Source organism: Eubalaena glacialis, chromosome 15, assembly GCF_028564815.1.
Source record: "Eubalaena glacialis isolate mEubGla1 chromosome 15, mEubGla1.1.hap2.+ XY, whole genome shotgun sequence".
In the NCBI taxonomy this organism is placed as follows: Eukaryota; Metazoa; Chordata; class Mammalia; order Artiodactyla; family Balaenidae; genus Eubalaena; species Eubalaena glacialis.
In genome coordinates this window covers 90,258,919-90,277,781 of record NC_083730.1, presented here as the reverse complement: position 1 = coordinate 90,277,781, position 18,863 = coordinate 90,258,919, and the positions used below count along the sequence as shown (strand labels likewise).

At 42.8% G+C, this 18,863-nt stretch overlaps 1 protein-coding gene across 1 annotated transcript in view; it reads right to left on the bottom strand.

Moving 5' to 3' along the window:
* The window catches only part of TMEM132C (transmembrane protein 132C), a 379,805-nt gene that overhangs the window by 129,093 nt on the left and 231,849 nt on the right, over positions 1-18,863 (bottom strand). Inside the window, exon 3 of the mRNA XM_061169897.1 lies at positions 43-189. Coding sequence (XP_061025880.1) covers positions 43-189 — 147 coding nt within the window. The remainder of the gene's footprint in view (positions 1-42; positions 190-18,863) is intronic.

Genomic DNA, 18,863 nt, shown 5'->3' with positions numbered 1-18,863 from the left:
ACCCCGGGTCACCGATGCGGAGGGAGGGGCGCCCGCGCTTACCTGTTGCGCGTGCCGGGCGCCAGGCGCTGGCACACCACGGCGGCGGTGGCGTGCTTGCCGCCGTTGCCCAGCTCCTGCTTGACGTCCCACTGGCGAGGCTCGCTGGTCCGCGTGCTCAAGATGTTCACCCCCTTCTTCACCTTGGCTCTGCGGGGACGAAGAGAGCAAGAAAAAGCCACGAGATTACTGACTCGGCCTTTCCAAATGCGCCCAGCCTCCGCTAAGCTGCGTGCATTGCTTTCTTTTTCATTTTTCTGCTTTTTTCATATCCGGTGGCACAGTCAGACGAGGGGCCTCAGAGGGGGAGGATGCCGGGGAATTGGCGACTGGAGTGAGAGGGGGATCTACCCACAGACCCAGGAATCACGGAACTTGCTGTTCAGGTCTGAGGGTGAGGGAAAGCGGCCTCAGGCAGTCCCCAAACCAAGAAGTAGCTCAGCTGAGCGGTCAGGAGAAAAGCCAGCCTGCCCAGGCCAGTCATTCTCAATCAGGGGCGACTGTGTCCTGCGGGGACACGTGGTGATGTCTGGAGACATTTTTGGTTGTCTCAACTGTGGGGAGAGCGCTGGCACCCAGGGACGCAGCTAAGCAGCCTCCCGATGCCCAGAACAGCCATCCCATCCCCGGCACAGACTTACCCAGTCCAAAGTGCCCAAAATGCCCAGGTTCAGAAACCCTGGTGGAGGTGCACATACTGCTTTCTCCACTTTGTAGCTGTGTGACTTTGGGCAAATAATAACCTCTCTGGGCCTCACTTTCCTCCCCTGTAAATGGACATGATAATAGTAACCCCCAATATAAAGCTGTTGTGATGATGAAATGTAGTAACACATATAAAGAGACTGGAACACTGTCGAGTATACAACAAGCACTTAATAGATGTTAGTTATGGTTGTATCAGTGCAGGCAGGTCCCCAACCTGCTTCCCATGACTTGCTGGGTCTCCTCTGGGAACAAACTCAGCCAGGGACTTTTTAAAAAGGCAAAGCACTCCTCTTAGAACTGTTGTTTTAGCTATGCCTCTTAGCCTCTCTGAAACTCAGGTTTCTCACCAATAAACTGGTGAGAAAAATATCGGATCGAACACATATACCTGCTTATCCTCTTTTCCCAAATCCCACTTAAAGGAGAGTCGAGGGGACTATTTTTAAAGACCCGTGATGATGGGGAGAAAGATGCAGCAAACGTAAACGATCTGGGGACCAGTAAGCTGATGTACAAGGGGGTAAAAGGGTCAGCTGAACTTCCAAACTAAGTTGTGAGCCATCAGCGAGAAAAGCTAAGAACCAGCAGAATTTATACCACGGAATCCCCCCATCTCAGGAAATGGTGGGGCCACTAAAAGTTGGAGTCCATGAGGGCTAAAATAAGGACGATTAGCCAAAAGTATGTTTATGAAGCAGCCAGATGCAAACACGCTTCCCTTTCCCTGTAACAGGGTGACTGCCAGACTCCATGTCGGGCCTGGGGGACCATGAAGATCTGATACCATGACAAAAACAGAGTCGCTATGTGACATCACGCACACTGAACATTGAGATTCCTAGGCCTTTGTCCCCAAAGCTGGACCTTCACCTTCAAAGAAAAATACCAGATTCTAGACCATTCGGTACCGACCCTGGTTACTGGTCCAACCAGCCAGCCAGGTTACTTTTCAGTGAAGCTTGTAGTCACCAAGGCCCATCTACGGGCTCAGAGCTTCTAATGGTTCTTAGTCCTTCATTTTTTTTTTTTTTTTCATATGAGCAAACAAGAATCAAGAATCTTAGGACACTGATAAAGTTTCTACATGACACAGGGAACAAAACAGGCAAAAAAAAGAAGGAAAAAGAAATCTGTAGAAAATAGAGCCTATGCAGGAAAGACCACAATTAACAAAATACACAATCATTCACATTCACAGAGCCATCAGAGAAGATACTGCAATCATGAAACAAAAACAGATTGCTATTTAAAAAACCCAGAAAGGGAAAAATGTGCCCTTGGAAATTAAAAATATTATAGAAGAAATGGAAAATCAGTGGAATGGTTGATGGATAGAGTTGAGGACATTTGTCCTAGGAAGCAGGAAAAAACCCAAAGAAATGGAAGAGGATTACTTTGAGGTTCAGCATCTGAACAATATAAAAAACACACAAAGAGAGAGTAGGAATCGCCAATGAAGTGATTCAAGAAATTTCCCCCAATGAAAGGATGTGAGTGTCCAGACTGGAAGGGCCTCCTGGGTGATGAACACAAGGACCCACCCCAAGGCACAGGACTGATACAGCCTAGGACACTGCATACAGAGAGGTGAATTCTGCAATCCTCCAGACTGAAGAAAGAATCAGGGATCAGAATGGATTCAAGATTCATCACACGCACTCTGGGAACCAGAAGGCGATGAAAAATATCTTCAAAAACCGGAGGGGAAATGATTTCCAACCTAGCATTTGATATCCAGCCTAATGATGAAGAGAATGTTTCCAGATATGCAAGTTCTCCAAAAATTTATTTCCTACATCCTTGCTCAGAAAACTGCTTGAAGATGTGCTCCATCAAACATGGGGGTAAATATAGAAAGAAATCATGAGACCCAGGAAATGAAGATCCAAAGCATGACAGAGATGAACAGGAGGTTTATGGTGAATAGAGGTCCTGGATAACAGCTGAGCTCCAGCACGGAGAAATTCTGGCAGCACGTCTTCAGGAAACTGGAATTTTCCTAATAAATTTGATGTGAATGAATGTTCTAAGAGGAGATTTAGATAATCAGTAAAGAGTCTGGAATAAATCAGAACAAAATAAACAGAAAATGAAGAAGAAGAATAAAACCAAATTAGTTTTTAATTCTGATGATAAAAAATCATTATGCAGGAAAGGAAAAGTCATCATTATTTAATACTTACTTTTACTGTGATTAGCATACGTATTTGTAATATTTTAAACACTGATTATTAATCTAGACAAAATATGATTATTATTTTGCAGGGATGGAGACATAGGAAGGAGTGGGGGAGAAAAAAGAGAAAGATCCTTATTTTTCATAGTGGGAAATTTATAGACAGCGCCTAAAACTAAAAAAAAAAAAAAAAAAAAAAAAAAATGGTGAGGTATCAGCCTTACTTACTATGTCGTTCAGTGATATGGACATAAATACCAAAGTAAGAATTTTGCCTCTGTACAAGGAGAAAGGCAGTGGAAGGGAACAGAGTACTGCAGCATTTCTTTCAAAATAACTTTTAATTTTGAACTACTTTGATAGTTTGAGATTAACATGAAGTTGCACAAAATATAGAGTTCTCATATACCCAAGCTGCCCCCTGTGATGCTCTCTTATATCATCACAGTACGTTGTCAAAACCAGGAAACTGACATTGCTACCATGCTATGAACTCATGTTCAGGCCTTGTTTAGATTTCACCTGTTTTCACGTGCATTTTTTTAAAAAGTTTATTTTATTGAAGTATAGTTGGTTTACAATGTTAATTTCTGCTGTATAGCAAAGTGATTCAGTTATGCTATGTATATATGTGTGTAATATACATTCTTTTCCATTATGAATATGGAATACATTCATATTCTTTTCCATGACGGTTTATCACAGGCTGGTGAATAGAGTTCCCTGTGCTCTACAGTAGGACCTTGTTTTGTTTATCCATCCTATATATAAAAGCTTAAGTCTGCTCATCCCAACCTCCCCCTCCATCCTTCCCCCACCCCCGCCCCACCCCCTTGGCAACCACAAGTCTGTTCTCTATGTCTGTCACGTGCACTTTTTGGGGGGGGCATGTATAGCTCCATCAAATCACATCACATGTGTAGACTGGAGTAACCGTCACCACAATCAGAACACAGAAGAATTCCATCACCATAAAGACACTCCCTAACGTTACTTCTGAATCGTCAAGGCTGCCTACCGCTCAGTGCCAGCAGACTCTGATTTGTTCTCTATCGCTGTAATTTTGTCACTTTGAGAATGTTATATACAGTTTTTACCAACAAACTCTGCAGAACTATTTGACTCCTTAAATTCCATGCAAGTTATCTTATCAAAGTAATAGCTTAAAAAAGTACACACACACACACACACACATACACACACACACACAGCCCTGCCCTGCTAACCTCACAGGGTGGAGGAAATAAATCCTTGTGAACAGTTAACAGGCTAGACATCGCCTAGCAAAGATGGGAGGCGGTGATAAAACACATCTCCCCCTTTCAAGCCCAGGGTACCCAAATTAGCATCACCTGCTCTCCCCCCTGCCACCCCAGAGCAGCAAGAGCCTATCAGCAGCAACAGCACTTTTTCTCTAGAAACTTCTTCCAAGTCTGACTTTAAAGTGATTTGTTAAATGATTTTGCTAAATCGTACTTGCCACCTTGGCCAGGAGAAGACCAAGGTATGCCTGAGGGACAATGATTAAAGACACATCAGCAGGAGAAAGCCCCCCTTTGTCCTAATGCAAGGACACCTTCCACCCCGACTGCCCACAGCAACTGCCTCCCGAAATGTGACTTTGCTTGAAATTGGGTTTTGCTGCATTTGGATTTTGCTCAAGACTGGAGGTTTCACTGAAGCTACAAATTGTTCTTAACACTTCATAGTTCAAGAAAATAGGAGGATTCTTGTTGACTGGTGCAGGGGCTGGTTTCATCTCTGAGTGGGGTAGGGTGATGAGCCTCTGAGATGGGAGGAAGGCACAAGTTTCAAAAGCCCAGTCTTCTTAATTAGGTGTTTTCTTTGATGAGGTCAATGGATATTCCTATCTACTTCAAGGAATTAGCTGTTGCAGGAATTTGGGTCCCAGGACCAGCAGTTTTGCAATGAAAGTCAGTGTTAAAACACAGTGGGGAGGACCTTCAAGATGGTGGAGGAGTAAGACGTGGAGATCACCTTCCTCACCACAAATACATCAAAAACATATCTACATGTGGAACAACTCCTACAGAACACCAACTGAACACTGGCAGAAGACCTCAGACTTCCCAAAAGGCAAGAAAATCCCCACGTACCTGGCTGTGTGGCTGATAGGGTTTTGGTGCTCCAGCCGGGTGTCAGGCCTGAGCCTCTGAGGTGGGAGAGCTGAGTTCAGGACATTGGTCCACCAGAGACCTCCCGGCTCCACTCCACGTAATATCAATCAGCAAGAGCTCTCCCAGAGACCTCTATCTCAAAGCTAAGACCCAGATCCACTCAATGACCAGCAAGCTCTAGTAGTGGACACCCCATGACAAACAACTAGCAAGAAAGGAACACGACCCCACCCATTAGCAGAGAAGCTGCCTCAAGTCATAACAAGTTCACAGACACCCCCAAACACACCACTGGAAGTGGTCCTGCCCACCAGAAGGACAAGATCCAGCCTAATCCACCAGAACACAGGCACCAGTCCCCTCCAACAGGAAGCCTACACAACCCACTGAACCAACCTTACCCACTGGGGGCAGACATCAAAAACAACGGTAACTACAAACCTGCAGCCTGCGAAAAGGAGACCCCAAACACAGTAAGTTAAGCAAAATGAGAAGACAGAGAAATATGCAGCAGATGAAGGAGCAAGGTAAAAACCCACCAGACCAAACAAATGAAGAGGAAATAGGCAGTCTACCTGAAAAAGAATTCAGAGTAATGATAGTAAAGATGATGCAAAATCTCAGAAATAGAATGGAGAAAATACAAGAAATGTTTAACAAAGACCTAGAAGAACTAAAGAGCAAACAAACAATGATGAACAACACAATAAATGAAATTAAAAATTCTCTAGAAGGAATCAATAGCAGAATAACTGAGGCAGAAGAATGGATAAGTGACGTGGAAGATAAAACAGTGGAAATAACTACCACAGAGCAGAATAAAGAAAAAAGAATGAAAAGAATTGAGGACAGTCTCAGAGACCTCTGGGACAACATTAAACACACCAACATTCGAATTATAGGGGTCCCAGAAGAAGAAGAGAAAAAGGAAGGGACTGAGAAAATATTTGAAGAGATTATAGTTGAAAACTTCCCTAATACGGGAAAGGAAATAGTCAGTCAAGTCCAGGAAGTGCAGAGAGTCCCATACAGGATAAATCCAAGGAAAAACATGCCAAGACACATATTAATCAAACTATCAAAAATTAAATACAAAGAAAAAATATTAAAAGCAGCAAGGGAAAAGCAACAAATAACATACAAGGGAATCCCCATAAGGTTAACAGCTGATCTTTCAGCAGAAACTCTGCAAGCCAGAAGGGAGTGGCAAGACATATTTAAAGTGATGAAAGGGAAAAACCTACAACCAAGATTACTCTACCAAGCAAGGATCTCTTTCAGATTTGACGGAGAAATAAAAACCTTTACAGACAAGCAAAAGCTAAGAGTATTCAGCACCACAAAACCAGCTTTACAACAAAGGGGAAAGGAACTTCTCTAGGCAAGATACACAAGAGAGGGAAAAGACCTACAATAACAAATCCAAAACAATTAAGAAAATGGTAATAAGAACATACATATCGATAATTACCTTAAATGTAAATGGATTAAATGCTCCAACCAAAAGACACAGACTGGCTGAATGGAAACAAAAACAAGACACATATATATACTGCCTACAAGAGACCCACTTCAGACCTAGGGACACATACAGACTGAAAGTGAGGGGATGGAAAAAGATATTCCATGCAAATGGAAATCCAAAGAAAGCTGGAATAGCAATTCTCATATCAGACAAAATAGACTTTCAAATAAAGACTATTACAAGAGACAAAGAAGGACACTCCATAATGACCAAGGGATCAATCCAAGAAGAAGATATAACACTTGTAAATATTTATGCACCCAACATAGGAGCATCTCAATACATAAGGGAAATGCTAACAGCCATAAAAGGGGAAATTGACAGTAACACAATAATAGTAGGGGACTTTAACACCCCACTTTCACCGATGGACAGATCAACCAAAATGAAAATAAATAAGGAAAAACAAGCTTTAAATGACACATTAAACAAGATGGACTTAATTGATATTTATAGGACATTCCATCCAAAAACAACGGAATACACTTTCTTCTCAAGGGCTCATGGAACATTCTCCAGGATAGATCATATCCTGGGTCACAAATCAAGCCTCAGTAAATTTAAGAAAGTTGAAATCGTATCAAGTATCTTTTCCGACCACAATGCTATGAGACTAGATATCAACTACAGGGAAAAAACTGTAAAAAATACAAACACATGGAGGCTAAACAATACGCTACTAAATAACAAAGAGATCACTGAAGAAATCAAAGAGGAAATCAAAAAATACCTAGAAACAAATGACAATGAAAACACGATGACCCAAAACCTATGGGATGCAGCAAAAGCAGTTCTAAGAAGGAAGTTTATAGCAATACAATCCTACCTCAAAAAACAAGAAAAATCTCAAATAAACAATCTAACCTTACACCCAAAGCAATTAGAGAAAGAAGAACAAAACCCCCCAAAGTCAGCAGAAGGAAAGAAATCATAAAGATCAGATCAGAAATAAATGAAGGAAACGATAGCACAGATCAATAAAACTAAAAGCTGGTTCTTTGCGAAGATAAACAAAATTGATAAACCATAAGCCAGACTCATCAAGAAAGGAAGACTCAAATCAACAGAATTAGAAATGCAAAAGGAGAAGTAACAACTGACACTGCAGAAATACAAAGGATCATGAGAGATTACTACAAGCAACTATATTGCCAATAAAATGGACAACCTGGAAGAAATGGACAAATTCTTAGAAAAGCACAACCTTCCGAGACTGAACCAGGAAGAAATAGAAAATATAAACAGACCAATCACAAGCACTGAAATTGAGACTGTGATTAAAAAGCTTCCAACAAACAAAAGTCCAGGACCAGATGGATTCACAGGCGAATTCCATCAAACATTTAGAGAAGAGCTAACACCTATCCTTCTCAAACTCTTCCAAAATATAGCAGAGGGAGGAACATTCCCAAACACATTCTATGACGCCACCATCACCCGGATACCAAAACCAGACAAAGTTGTCAAAAGGAAAGAATACTACAGGCCAGTATCACTGATGAACATAGATGCAAAAATCCTCAACCAAATACTAGCAAACAGAATCCAACAGCACCTTAAAAGGATCATACACCATGATCAAGTGGGGTTTATCCCAGGAATGCAAGGATTCTTCAATATACACAAATCAATCAATGTGATACACCATATTAACAAACTGAAGGATAAAAACGATATGATAATATCAATAGATGCAGAAAAACCTTTTGACAAAATTCAGCACCCATTCATGATAAAAAGTCTCCAGAAAGTAGGCATAGAGGGAACTTACCTCAACATAATAAAGGCCGTGTATGACAAACCCACAGCCAACATCGTTCTCAATGGTCAAAAACTGAAACCATTTCCACTAAGATCAGGAACAAGACAAGGTTGCCCACTCACACCACTATTATTCAACATAGTTTTGGAAGCTTTACCCACAGCGATCAGAGACGAAAAAGAAATAAAAGGAATCCAAATTGGAAAAGAAGTAAAACTGTCACTGTTTGCAGATGACATGATACTATACATAAAGAATCCTAAAGATGCTACCAGAAAACTACTAGAGCTAATCAATGAATTTGGTGAAGTAGCAGGATACAAAATTAATGCACAGAAATCTCTTGCATTCCTATACACTAACAATGAAAAATCTGAAGGAGAAATTAAGGAAACACTCCTATTTACCATTGTAACAAAAAGAATAAAATACCTAGGAATAACTCTACCTAAGGAGACAAAAGACCTGTATGCAGAAAACTCTAAGACACTGATGAAAGAAAGTAAAGATGATACAAACAGATGGAGAGATATACCATGTTCCTGGGTTGGAAGAATCAACACTGTGAAAATGACTATACTACCCAAAGCAATCTACAGATTCAATGCAATCCCTATCAAACTACCAATGGCATTTTTCACGGAACTAGAACAAAAAAGTTCACAATTTGTATGGAAACACAAAAGACCCTGAATAGCCAAAGCAACCTTGAGAAAGAAAAACAGAGCTGGAGGAATCAGGCTCCCTGACTTCAGATTATACTACAAAGCTACAGTAATCAAGATAGTATGGTACTGGCACAAAAACAGAAATATAGATCAATGGGACAGGATAGAAAGCCCAGAGATAAACCCACGCACATATGGTCCCCCTATCTTCGATAAAGGAGGGAAGAATATACAAGGGAGAAAAGACAGCCTCTTCAATAAGTGGTGCTAGGAAAACAGGACAGCTACATGTGAAAGAATGAAATTAGAACACTCCCTAACACCATACACAAAAATAAACTCCAAATGGATTAAAGACCTAAATGTAAGGCCAGACACTATAAAACTCTTAGAGGAAAACATAGGCAGAACACTCTATGACATAAATCACAGCAAAATTCTTTTTGACCCACCTCCTAGAGAAATAAAAACAAAAATAAACAAATGGGACCTAATGAAACTTAAAAGCTTTTGCATAGTAAAGGAAACCATAAACAAGACAAAAAGACAACCCTCAGAATGGGAGAAAATATTTGCAAACAAAGCAACTGACAAAGGATTAATCTCCAAAATATACAAGCAGCTCATGCAGCTCAATATCAAAAAAACAAACAACCCAATCCAAAAATGGGCCGAAGACCTAAACAGACTTTTCTCCAAAGAAGATATACAGATTGCCAACAAACACATGAAAGGTTGCTCAACATCACTAATCATCAGAGAAATGCAAATCAAAACTACAATGAGGTATCATCTCACACCAGTCAGAATGGCCATCACCAAAAAATCTACCAACAATAAATGCTGGAGAGGGTGTGGAGAAAAGGGAACCTTCTTGCACTGTTGGTGGGAATGTAAATTGATACAGCCACCATGGAGACCAGTATGGAGGTTCCTTAAAAAACTAAAAATAGAACTACCAGATGACCCAGCAATCCCACTACTGGGCATATACCCTGAGAAAACCATCATTCAAAAAGAGTCATGTACCAAAATGTTCATTGCAGCTCTATGTACAATAGCCAGGACATGGAAGCATCCTAAGTATCCATCAACAGATGAATGGATAAAGAAGATGTGGCACATATATACAATGGACTATTACTCAGCCATAAAAAGAAATGAAATTGAGTTATTTGTAATGAGGTGGATGGACCTAGAGTCTGTCACACAGAGTGAAGCAAGTCAGAAAAACAAATACCATATGCTAACACATATATATGGAATCTAAAAAAATAGAAGTGGTTCTGAAGAACCTAGAGGCAGGACAGGAATAAAAACGTAGACGTAGAGAATGGACTTGAGGACACGTGGAGGGGGAAGGGTAAGCTGGGACGAAGTGAGAGAGTGGCATGGACATATATACACTACCAAATGTAAAATAGATAGCTAGTGGGAAGCAGCCGCATAGCACAGGGAGATCAGCTCGGTGCTTTTTGACGACCTAGAGGGGTGGGATAGGGAGGGTGGGAGGGAGACACAAGAGGGAGGGGACATAGGGATATATGTATACGTATAGCTGATTCACTTTGTTATACAGCAGCAACTAACACAACAGTGTACAGTAATTATATTCCAATAAAGATGTTAAAAAAATAAATTAAAAAAAATTAAAAAAACAAAAAAACCCCCACAGTGGGATAAGAGGATAAACCTTGAGGATGCCTGGTTTCTAGGGGAAGAGCCAGCGCAAGCTGGTCAGTGGTGATGGGAGAGCAGCCCTTTCTCAGCATCCAGTGTGGAGGGGAAGGCACTGGGCCAGATGCAGGAGATGTAGCTTCTGGTCCTGCATCTACTGTGATGAGCTCTATGACCTCTGCTCTTTTTTCGTTGTCTGTTCCTAGGGGGTGGCCTTAGTTCAGTGGTCCCCAGCATGTGGGTCTGCTGTTGCTGGTCGGGGAGATGATTTCAGATTCTCAGAGACCGCACTGAATAACACCGACGGTGTCATTTTTCATCTATCATGTTAACATTGAGGACTGACTTTTCCCAGCAGGTACTGTGCTGGATGCCGGGATGCTGGGATGCATCAACACAGGACTCAGGTGTGGACCAGCCCTGGTGGTGCTTCTTGGCTTGTCTGGCTGTACCAGCTCATGACACCTATACCACATGTTTATTTATTTAAAAAAAAATTTTTTTAACTTTTTTATATTGGAGTAGAGTTGATTAACAATGTTGTGTTAGTTTCAGGTGTACAGCAAAGTGATTCAGTTTTACATATACATGTATCTATTCTTTTTCAAATTCTTTTCCCATTTAGGTTGTTACATAATATTGAGCAGAGTTCCCTGTGCTATACAGTAGGTCCTTGCTGGTTATCCCTTTTAAATATAGCAGTGTGTACATGTCCATCCCAAACTCCCTAACTATCCCTCCCCACCACCCTTCCCCCCGGTAACCATAAGTTCCTTCTCTAAGTCTGCGAGTCTGTTTCTGCTTTGTCAATAAGTTCATTTGTATTTAATTGACGCTACTATTCAATTTTTTAATGGTTAAAAAAACTCCTCCTCTTTTCAAAAATGTGCCTGACTCAGGTGTAATACAGGGATGATTAAATGTTCCTTAAGGAAAATCAATGTTCAGTACAAATTCTGAACACAGGAAGCCTAATTTCCATCCTCCAAGCCATCCATCTCGGGGTCAGCTATAATTGCCGTGTGAAATACACTCTCTAGAAGCTTCTCAAAGCCACTGAGCTTCTAGAAGCCGCTGAGATGGCTCCTGGAATGTGTGAGCATCTGTGTGTCTTGAGGAGGGGGTGTGGGAGAGGGCTAGGTACCACTTGGTCTCTGGCCCTGTAAGTCTGAGTCTGCTGAGGGGGCTGAATCTGATCCTCAGAGTAAGTATAAAAGGAAAAACATAATTAGTTGCTATTATGGGTTGAACTGTACTTCCCTCCAAATGTGTATGTTGAACTGTAATCCCCAGTACCTCCGAATGTGACCTCACAGGGAGATAGGGCTTATACAGAGGTGATCCAGTTAATGATATCAGGATGAACCCTAATCCATTATGACTGGTGCCTTCCAAAAGGGGAAATTTATAACAGGCACGATCCAGGGAGAACACCATGTGAAGATGGAGACGGCCATCTATGACCCAAGGAGAGAGGCCTGGGACAGATGCTCCCTCAGAACCCTTAGAAGGACCCAAGCCTGCCCTTACCTTGATTTGGACTTCCAGCCTCCAGAACCGAGAGGCAACACATCTGTTACTTAAGTCACCCAGTCTGTGGCGCTTTTTATGGCTGCTCTAGCGGATGAATGCTGTTGCCAACATTGAACTAAAATCCAAAGCTTCCATATGAAATTTTGGATTTCTCCTTTTTTAACCCACTGTGATGTTTACTCATTCGGCAAGCACGGTTTGAACGCGTCCCATGTGCTAAATGCTGTTCCTGGTGTGGAATAACCAATGAGCCCACTTGCTTTGTTTGGAGAGCTCACATCCCAGTTGGGAGAGACAGATGATAGACCAGAACAGAAGCAAAATAAACAGCATATCAGATACTGGCAAAGGTTACAAGGGAAAACAAAGCTGGGGAGAGAATATGGGGGTGGGGTGGAGGAGGTGCAATTTTTAGTAGGATGGCTGGGGAAGGCTGCTCTGAAGAGAGGCGTTCAAGCAGAGACTGGGAGACGGTGTGGAAGAACCATGTGGACAATAGGGTGGCGGGGGGACCCATTTCCAGCAGGGAAAGCCCATTGCAAAGGCCCTGTGGTAGGTAGAATTCTAAAGATGCCACCCACAATTCCTGTCCCTGGTTACTTCAACCCTAACTTTGCCATTAAGGGCTTTTGAAGTTGGGAATTAAAGTCCTAAATCAGTTGACCTTAACATAGAGAGGCCTAATCTCATCACACCAGCCCTTTAAAAGCAGACTTTTCTCCAGCTGGCGGTAGCTAGCTGGGAATAATATCAGAGAGATTCTGGGTATGAGACTTGGTCTGCTGTTGCTGGCTTTGAACATGGAGGGGCCATGAGGCCCTTAGGGCCTGAACGCAGCCCCTGACTGACAGCCAACAGGGAAACCGGGTCCCCAGTCCCACAGCCACCAGAACTGAGTTCAGCCGACCAGTGAATGGTCTTGGAAGTAGAACCATCCCCAGAGCCTCCGGACAGTATCAGGCTGGCTGACACCCAGGCCTGTGAGACCTTTGCTGAGAATTCGGTTGGGTCCACTGAGACTTCTGACCCACAGAATCTTGAGCTAATGAATGGGGGCTACTCTAAGTTGATGAATTTGCAGAGATCCATCAAATACAGATCCATGTTGCAGGAGCTGCGATGAGCCCAGTGAGGCCGGGGTAGAAACTGCAAGAACAGAGGACCTGGGATCTGAAGACAGGCCCAAATGGAAACAGGGAGTGAATCTGAGTCGTGGCACTTGACACCGACCCAGCAAGCGTGCTTCAGGGCATCTCATTAGACTCCCCTCCCAGGTTCCTTCATTCACTGACATCCGGGTTTTCAACCTCGGCTCTCTTGATATTTTGGCACAGACACTATTTTGCTTCGGGGAACGGGGGTGCTCTGTGTGCTGTAGGACATTTAGCTGCTTCTACCCACTAGATTCCAGTAGCCTCCTTCCCCAGCTGTGACAACAAAAATATCTCCAGACATTGCCAAATGTCTTCTTCCGGGGGTCAAACCATCCCTGGCTGAGAGCCACTGGTTTACAGGACCCCTCTTAGCACTGAGTATGTATATTCTTGTCCTAAGGTGAGGACTAAGCTATCAGACACCGACCCAGGAAGCCAGTTGGTTTTCTAGGTCAGACTGGATGCTTCATTGCTAGAATCTTCCCTTCATTCTTTCCTTAGAGAACTTCAACAAAGATGCAAACTTCGGGTGCTAGCCTTTCTCTACCGTGGAGTGGATATTTTTAATTTCCTATGTCCTTGGGGATCTACAACCGGCACCCCAGAGCGGCCATCAGCAGCATGCTTTTCCAACAGGTTAGACGATGTGAAGCATGCAGCAGAGGTTTGCCCAAATCAGAGCATGAAAGGTTTGCCCATCTCTGGGTAGCCCAGATAAAAGGACTCACCTGTACCCTGTGTCTATGGACACCCCACAAAGGATCAAATGGATGAAGAGGAAGGTCAGAGGAACCTCTTTGTGATAAATGTCTGTCTCTAGATGTCCCACCTTGCTTTGGAGTCTCTGCTATGTGCTTTCTAAGCTGGCTGGCTAGGACAAAGTTAGAAAGCCAGCAGTCACTAACACAGCCCATCCCTGGCCTGTCCCCCTACATGGACTTGCATGAAGCAAAATCATGACAAACAAGCAGAGCAATCAACATCCACTGCATACTCTCCACTGACAACGCTCTGGGCACTGCAGTGGGAAGGCCTCCTGCTACGTATGCAAACCAGCTTCTGCCGCTAATAAAATGAGTGGATGGCACTTTGCATCCTTTATATACACGCCGTACGTGAAGGTACAGTACACTGATGTTGGCCCTTCCATTATAATAAGACTCATAAATTTATATCCGTATCCACCCAGTAACAAGTCCTATGAAGCTAATATGGCAGAAAAAAGAGGCTGAAGGCTTCCGGTGTTTCCAAGCACTTAAGAGAAAACAAACATCTGTCTGGGATCGGGGTCCGTATATAACTAAGATAATCGTAGGTGCTCTTACTGGTCTAATCATCTCCTCCAGAGTGGCTACCCTGGTATCAGGGGTTGATTAGATGCTCACTGGAAGCTGAATCCATGGGAACTATCCACTTGGATTTCCCCAGGTCCACCCTCAAATCGCTGACATATTCATACATTCTCTGTAATATCATTTATTTAATATTCTTCTTTAAATGAACTACCTCTTCTTTTCTTTTTTACTTTAGCCAATTTATTTCAAGAAGAAACTATATGTGACTACCGCAAATAAAAATCAAACTCCTTTTTCCAAATGCACATTAATACATGATGCTACAAAAAAAAAAAAAAATGTCTGTTCATGAATCTCATAAAATAGCATCTCTTGTTACAAGCATGCATATCACACTCAGGGAGGCCCCGAGAGACGTGTAATTTAAAAAACGCAGAGTTTTCTTTTATAAATGCAGCTTTAATATACCACCTTGGGAGATGCAAGAGGGAGGGGATATGGGGATATATGTATACATATAGCTGATTCACTTTGTTATACAGCAGAAACTAACACACCATTGTAAAGCAATTATACTCCAATAAAGATGCTAAAAAAAAAAAAAAAAACACGGGAGGGAAGAGTAATGAAAAGGGCCCTGCAGGAAAAATATTGAACACGTTCGTTCTGTGTTTTGTTCTTAGTAGTGTGAGCTGGCTTCTGCCACCCTGTGAAGGGAGACAGAAGTCAGGAACCCCCATCAGGAACCCAGTGAATGCCATCACCCCGTCCCACCAGCGTTCCTGAGCTGGGGACAGCTGAGGTCCGGGGGTCACAGTGCCTTCCTCAGACCAGGACCCTGGGAGGCCCCAGGGAGTGAGGCGGCACAGACAGGCTCTAAGGATGCGAAAAATGTTCTAATGGTCATCACTGCAATTTCCTAAAAGAAGGGGTGTGTTTGTGCTTGTGTGTGTACATGGGCATGCGTGCCGGTGAAAAATGCTCTTATTTGCCTTGTAAATGCTCCGTTGCAACGGTGTGTGTGGCCACTGAAACCCAGCTTGTTCCTCTGGGTATAAACTCCTTGCACCCTAATGGTCTAAGAGCAGTGGTCACAGCCAGTTCAGCTGGAAGAGACGCTCCTCACCTCTCTCGGACCTGTGTGAAAACGACGGCAATCAAACGCTTCTCCAGTTAACTGTCTCGTTTCATCACCTGTTTAGCTTAGCAAACACTGTCTCCTTTTGGCCATTACCTTTTGCTGCCTCCAATTTGCCTTTGATATTGGGTGTTCATGAAAATTCCTTTAACAGAAACTCATCAAATGGTTGAAGCCAAGTCCAGAGCTCAGAGAACACTGGGGTTTCCCAAGCATTGTTTTTGCTTCGAGCTCTGTTATTTCTTTTTTTTTTTTTTTGCCCTGATGTGGTCTCAGGCAATGGGGTCCTCACGCCTTCGATTGCAAACTTTGGCACAAGAGTTGTTCATTCATAAGATAAATACCAATGTTCTGCTTTCAGAGGTTTGTTCCTAAAAACCCCCAATCCTATCGCCCACGTCTATCATTGTCTTTAAAACTTCAGGCTGGCCATCATAAACCAGTGGTGTGCTGGCTGTTAAATGTGCAGGAATGCTGCAAGCTGGTTGTTAAACATGACAGTTATTCAAATATAAGTTATATAAACCTATAATGGAATAATCTGCATTAGAAAACAAAGGTAATCAGTACTCGCAACTCACGACTCCCTAATGATTTTACCACTATTTACAGTGATCTATGCTCTTGAGATTATGTTTACATATCTGCATGGAGGAAATTCTATATAATGGAGTGCTACTGGACCCCTCTTCCCAACTCTGTGTTCAGTGATATCACATCGGTAGCTTGAAATTGGTTACGGTGAGAGTATTTACACCAAAGAAATTGGCCAACGCTACTCATCAGGGCCTTTTCCCCCTGGAGAGCCGGTTGTTAAACATCTCCCAGCACACCATGGCTGCTGGATCAGTGCTACATGGGATGATTTCCATAGTAAAACGTTCCCAGCACCACTCATGACAATTACTGCTGTGTTCTCATCAAATCGCCTCTATTCAGGACAAGCCTCTAAAATTCATGATGAAGATTCTCCATTTGCACCCCACCCTCCCATCCATTTCCTGCCCTTCTTTGTTCTACTTTGTGCCCTAGGTGGCTGAGGCTGACTTCTAGGTGACTTCAGCACCACCTACATACATACCATGGAATACTACTCAACCATAAAGAATGAAATCATGCCATTTGCAGCAACATGGAAGGACCCAGAGATGATCATACTATGGGAAGTAAGTCAGACAGAGAAAGACAAATATCATATGATATCACTCATAGGTGGAACCTAATTTTAGAAAATGATACAAATGAACTTATTTACAAAACAGAAACAGACTTCCAGATATCGAAAACAACCTTACGGTTACCAAAGGGGAAACGTGGTGGGGCGAGGGACAAACCAGGAGCTTGGGATGAACACACACACTACTATAGATAAGACAGAGAACCAACAAGGACCTACTGTAGAGCACAGAGAGCTCTGCTCAATACTCTGTGATCACCTACATGAGAAAAGAATCGGAAAAAGAATGAATATATGCATATGTGTAACGGAATCACTTTGCTGTACACCTGAAACTAACACAACATTGTAAATCAACTAGACTCCAATAAAATTAAAATTAAAACATAAAAAAAAAAAACCCAGCACCACCCAGGATCTTCTCCCCTTCTGGCTCCAGCGGAGTTGGGCCAATGGGAGACACAAATACCACACTGACGGGTAGGAAGAGGGGGGCATCTCTTGCCCTCCATTCTGCACCATGATTTGGGCCGCAGCTGGGTCCCCTGTAGGGACAGCCCCACCTCCAAGACCCCAGCTGTCACCAGGCTTTGGTGACACTGGTCCCTTCCCTACCTCTTCAGGCCTAGGATTGATAAAGCTGGTGCCCGCCTGCCTCAAACCTGCCTACACCTCTATAAACAGTTTTGTTTTTTTTTTTTAATTAATTAATTAATTTATTTATGGCTGCCTTTGGTCTTTGTTGCTGCGCGCGGGCTTTCTCTAGTTGCGGCGAGCGGGGGCTACTCTTCGTTGTGGTGTGCAGGCTTCTCATTGCAGTGGTTTCTCTTGTTGCGGAGTGCGGGCTCTAGGTGCATGGGCTTCAGTAGTTGTGGCACATGGGCTCAGTAGTTGTGGCTTGTGGCCTCAGTAGTTGTGGCTCGTGGGCTCAGTAGTTGTGGCACACGGGCTTAGTTGCTCTGCGGCATGTGGGATCTTCCCGGACCAGGGCTCGAACCCGTGTCCCCTGCATTGGCAGGCGGATTCTTAACCACTGTGCCACCAGGGAAGTCCTGACAGTTCTTTTAATAATAAATATAAACTTGGGGTGGGGCTTCCGTTGGCTGCTGGGAGCCTGATGGGTACGCTAAGATGTCCTCCATCTATGGGCCTTCCAGTCTTTGGTCACTTCCTCCAAGTTTGAAGCGATATCATTCGTAGTGACAAAGCATATCTAGCCATCCGTCAGTGACTGATCTTACCATGTTTCCCCACAGTTTCTGCCCTGAGTCATCACAGAATCTGTATCTTAACATCCAGCTTTATATACTTTTCCTCGGCATTTAGGTAGCACACCTAGAGCTATCTCTTGAGCAAGTTTGGCGAAGCATTACGGATTAAAATAATTCAGCAGAACCAAGGCAGAAGGAAATGTCATGACAGATGTCACCCAGGCTAAAGAAAGTAGTTTGGTGCACTGACTTTCTTTGGGTAGGTGGGCATGATAGCACTTGCTGTACCATGAGAAAAATAGGCATTAACTCAACTCTCTAATAGTGAAATATATGTACCCATCAGTCAGTTTCAACAACAATCCACATTTAGCCAATCTTGTTTCATTCATCCACCTCAACGTTTTTATCCTGAACTATTTAAAACCAAAACCCAGACTTCATTCCATTTCACTCAGAAATACTTCAAGATTTTAAAAAACATAATCACCTTCCCATTATCATATCTAACAAAATTAATAATTTCCTAATGTTAAAAATGTCCTGTTATCTCAAAGATGTTATTTTATAGAATTGGTTTGTTTCCATCAAAATCCAAACAAGGTCCACACATGGCATGGGTTATTATGTTCTTAAGTCTCTTTTATTTGTAGGGAGTTTGT